Below are 2,500 nucleotides of genomic sequence, written 5' to 3' on the forward strand. Positions count from 1 at the left end.
TCTGTGTGTGTGTGTGTGTGTGTGTGTGTGTGTGTTTTGGACATGTTTATTTGTCTCCCAGAGAGAAGAAAGAGACTTCCTCCCACTACCTCTATAAGTGGGTTGCCATACCACACACACCCTAATCCCATTTTAAAGAGGATGCATTATTAATACCTTACATGTCATCTGTGGCATATGCTTGGTTTGCTCTGCAGAATGCTCAGGTTTGGCCAAAGATATATTTCGTGAGCTAGAGCATAAACAATGCTAACCCATTTCAACACTGTAGCATGCAGTTTAGTACATTTCAGTTTGACATGGTTATGATGGTTATGATGATAGCCATACAGTGGCAATGCAATAAAGGTATACGCAGTATTTAAATTGGGTGTGTATACTTTTGTGGAGGATAAGAGGTAGCCCTGCATGTGTGTTCTGTTTTGAGTTGTTGGGGTTAATGGAACCAGCGTGGTCTTTCAGAAGCTTATCTGAGATTAACACTATTCCATTAAGATGGAGTTCGTAGTGCTCTGATACAGGGGTCATGTTTTTTTTTTTTTAGCAGGGGAGAGAATGTGGAGAATGTGCTTACGTCTTATTCTTGGGACCAACTTTTATCTCTCGGTTTTGAGATAGAAATCTTACCTGGTGTGACCGAGTATGCACTGCGACTACCTGATTACATTAAAAGTTTTATAACAGCTGGTGTTATTCAAAGCACCTGCCTGCAAGGGGGATGGTACATACAGTATCTAATCACTATGCACAGTCTCTGGGAATCTCACCCTCGGCATTGCGGCCAGTCTGCAACATGGGCACAAGAAAGTGGATGGGTGTTTATGGGATGTATTTGGTATCATTGTTATCAACATGGGCACAAGAAAGTGGATGGGTTTATGGGATGTATTTGGTATCATTGTTATTAACACGAACCACAGTAGATGGATTTGTAGAGAGAAAACAGGTATTTTACTGTATGTGCCTTTTATGTGCCCATGTGATTTTAAACCGTTTACAATGTTCAGTTAAAGGCTTGCTGAGATACTTTTGCTTCAAGACATAATGTCATTTTTATATACTTGCACCCTCTACAAAAGAACATCACTTTGAAGATCAGTTTCAGGTATAAGATAAGCTTTTCAGAGATTTTGTCTTTTTTCTCAGAAAATTATCAGTTTGATAATGAGCAGGGTTATACTTCAGTTTGACAGTCCTCCACACTGAATGTCCAATAATTACCAGGTCACTTATTTGTGAGTTAATAATTACATTTGTCAAAATGTTTCGCATTATTACTTCCTGTTTCCTGACGCTCTTTTTAAAGTTTTAATGAAGCTTATCTTCTTTTCCACACTCAGGTACAGTGCAGGCAGTGGCGCCCCCTATAGACTGCCTGGAGGCGGAGCAGGCGTGCGTGGTGGACGCGGGCTGTGTGGAGGTGTACCGCGTGCTGGAGTACTGCTCAGCCGAGGAGGCAGTGGCCCCCCTGGGCCCCGAGGCCCGCCGGGAGTGCCTGGAGGCCCAAAGCACACTGCAGTACTATCGCCCCCTGCAGGAGTGCAAGTGCCACCGCGGTTCGCGACGCGAGGAGCTCTGCCTGCGAGTCTACTGGACCGTCCGCTTCGCCGGTGCGTCTCCAGAGAGAGAGAGAGAGAGAGAGAGAGAGAGAGACAGAGAGAGAGAGAGATAGACAGAGAGAGAGAGAGACAGAGAGAGAGACAGAGAGAGAGAAAGAGAGAGACAGAGAGAGAGAGACAGAGAGAGAGACAGAGAGAGAGAGACAGACAGAGAGAGAGACAGAGAGAGAGAGACAGAGAGAGAGAGAGAGAGACGTCACTCTCTGTTTTGTTCATTTTGTTTGTTTGCTTGCTTGCTTGTTTGTTTGTGTAAACACATTTAGATCCTGACTGAAGGAAAAATGTCATGTTTGATCTTGTCGTTTCTTGTGAGAAGCGTAGATTGACACTGTCTTGTTTGTATTGTGCATCAATGTGTTTGCAGGTAATGAGAAGGCTGCATTTTCACTTGCTTGCTTTCAGATCCTTTCTTGTTATAATTGGCAAATGCTGGCTGAACTTCAAGAGCACAGATACAGGCATGCATTCATACTCACACACACACACACACACACACACACACACATACACACAAAGTCATGCAAACACACAAACACACAAGCTTGCTTGCATCCGCTGTCTCTTTCTCTCTCACACACACACACACATGCAAAAGAGATCTAAATACCTGCCCATATTTTGTGGAGCAGCTTCCTAGCCACCTGGCTGATGACTCTGTGTGTGTGTGTGTGTGTGTGTGTGTGTGTGTGTGCTGGGAACCGACTGATCACCTCCCTCTGGGACGCTTGCTTAGGGTGCACTCACATGATGAAAGACCACTACACCACACAATGCCAAGCAGTTCCTCATGTGTGTGTATGTGTGTGTGTGTGCGTGTGGGATAGAGTGTGCGGAATAGAGTGGGCATGTGTTTGTATGTGTGGGAGAGAGAGAGAGAGAGA

The 2,500-nt window shown here is 44.7% G+C and overlaps 1 protein-coding gene across 1 annotated transcript in view; it reads left to right on the forward strand.

Moving 5' to 3' along the window:
- Positions 1 to 2,500, forward strand: part of LOC143141025 (GDNF family receptor alpha-4-like) — a 30,104-nt gene that overhangs the window by 12,928 nt on the left and 14,676 nt on the right. Inside the window, exon 2 of the mRNA XM_076302246.1 lies at positions 1,341 to 1,610. Coding sequence (XP_076158361.1) covers positions 1,341 to 1,610 — 270 coding nt within the window. The remainder of the gene's footprint in view (positions 1 to 1,340; positions 1,611 to 2,500) is intronic.

Source organism: Alosa pseudoharengus, unplaced genomic scaffold, assembly GCF_046254945.1.
Source record: "Alosa pseudoharengus isolate Yale_2024_CS ecotype anadromous, Long Island Sound unplaced genomic scaffold, YU_APseudo_1.1 YU_APseudo_1.1_scf_10, whole genome shotgun sequence".
Lineage (NCBI taxonomy): Eukaryota > Metazoa > Chordata > Actinopteri > Clupeiformes > Clupeidae > Alosa > Alosa pseudoharengus.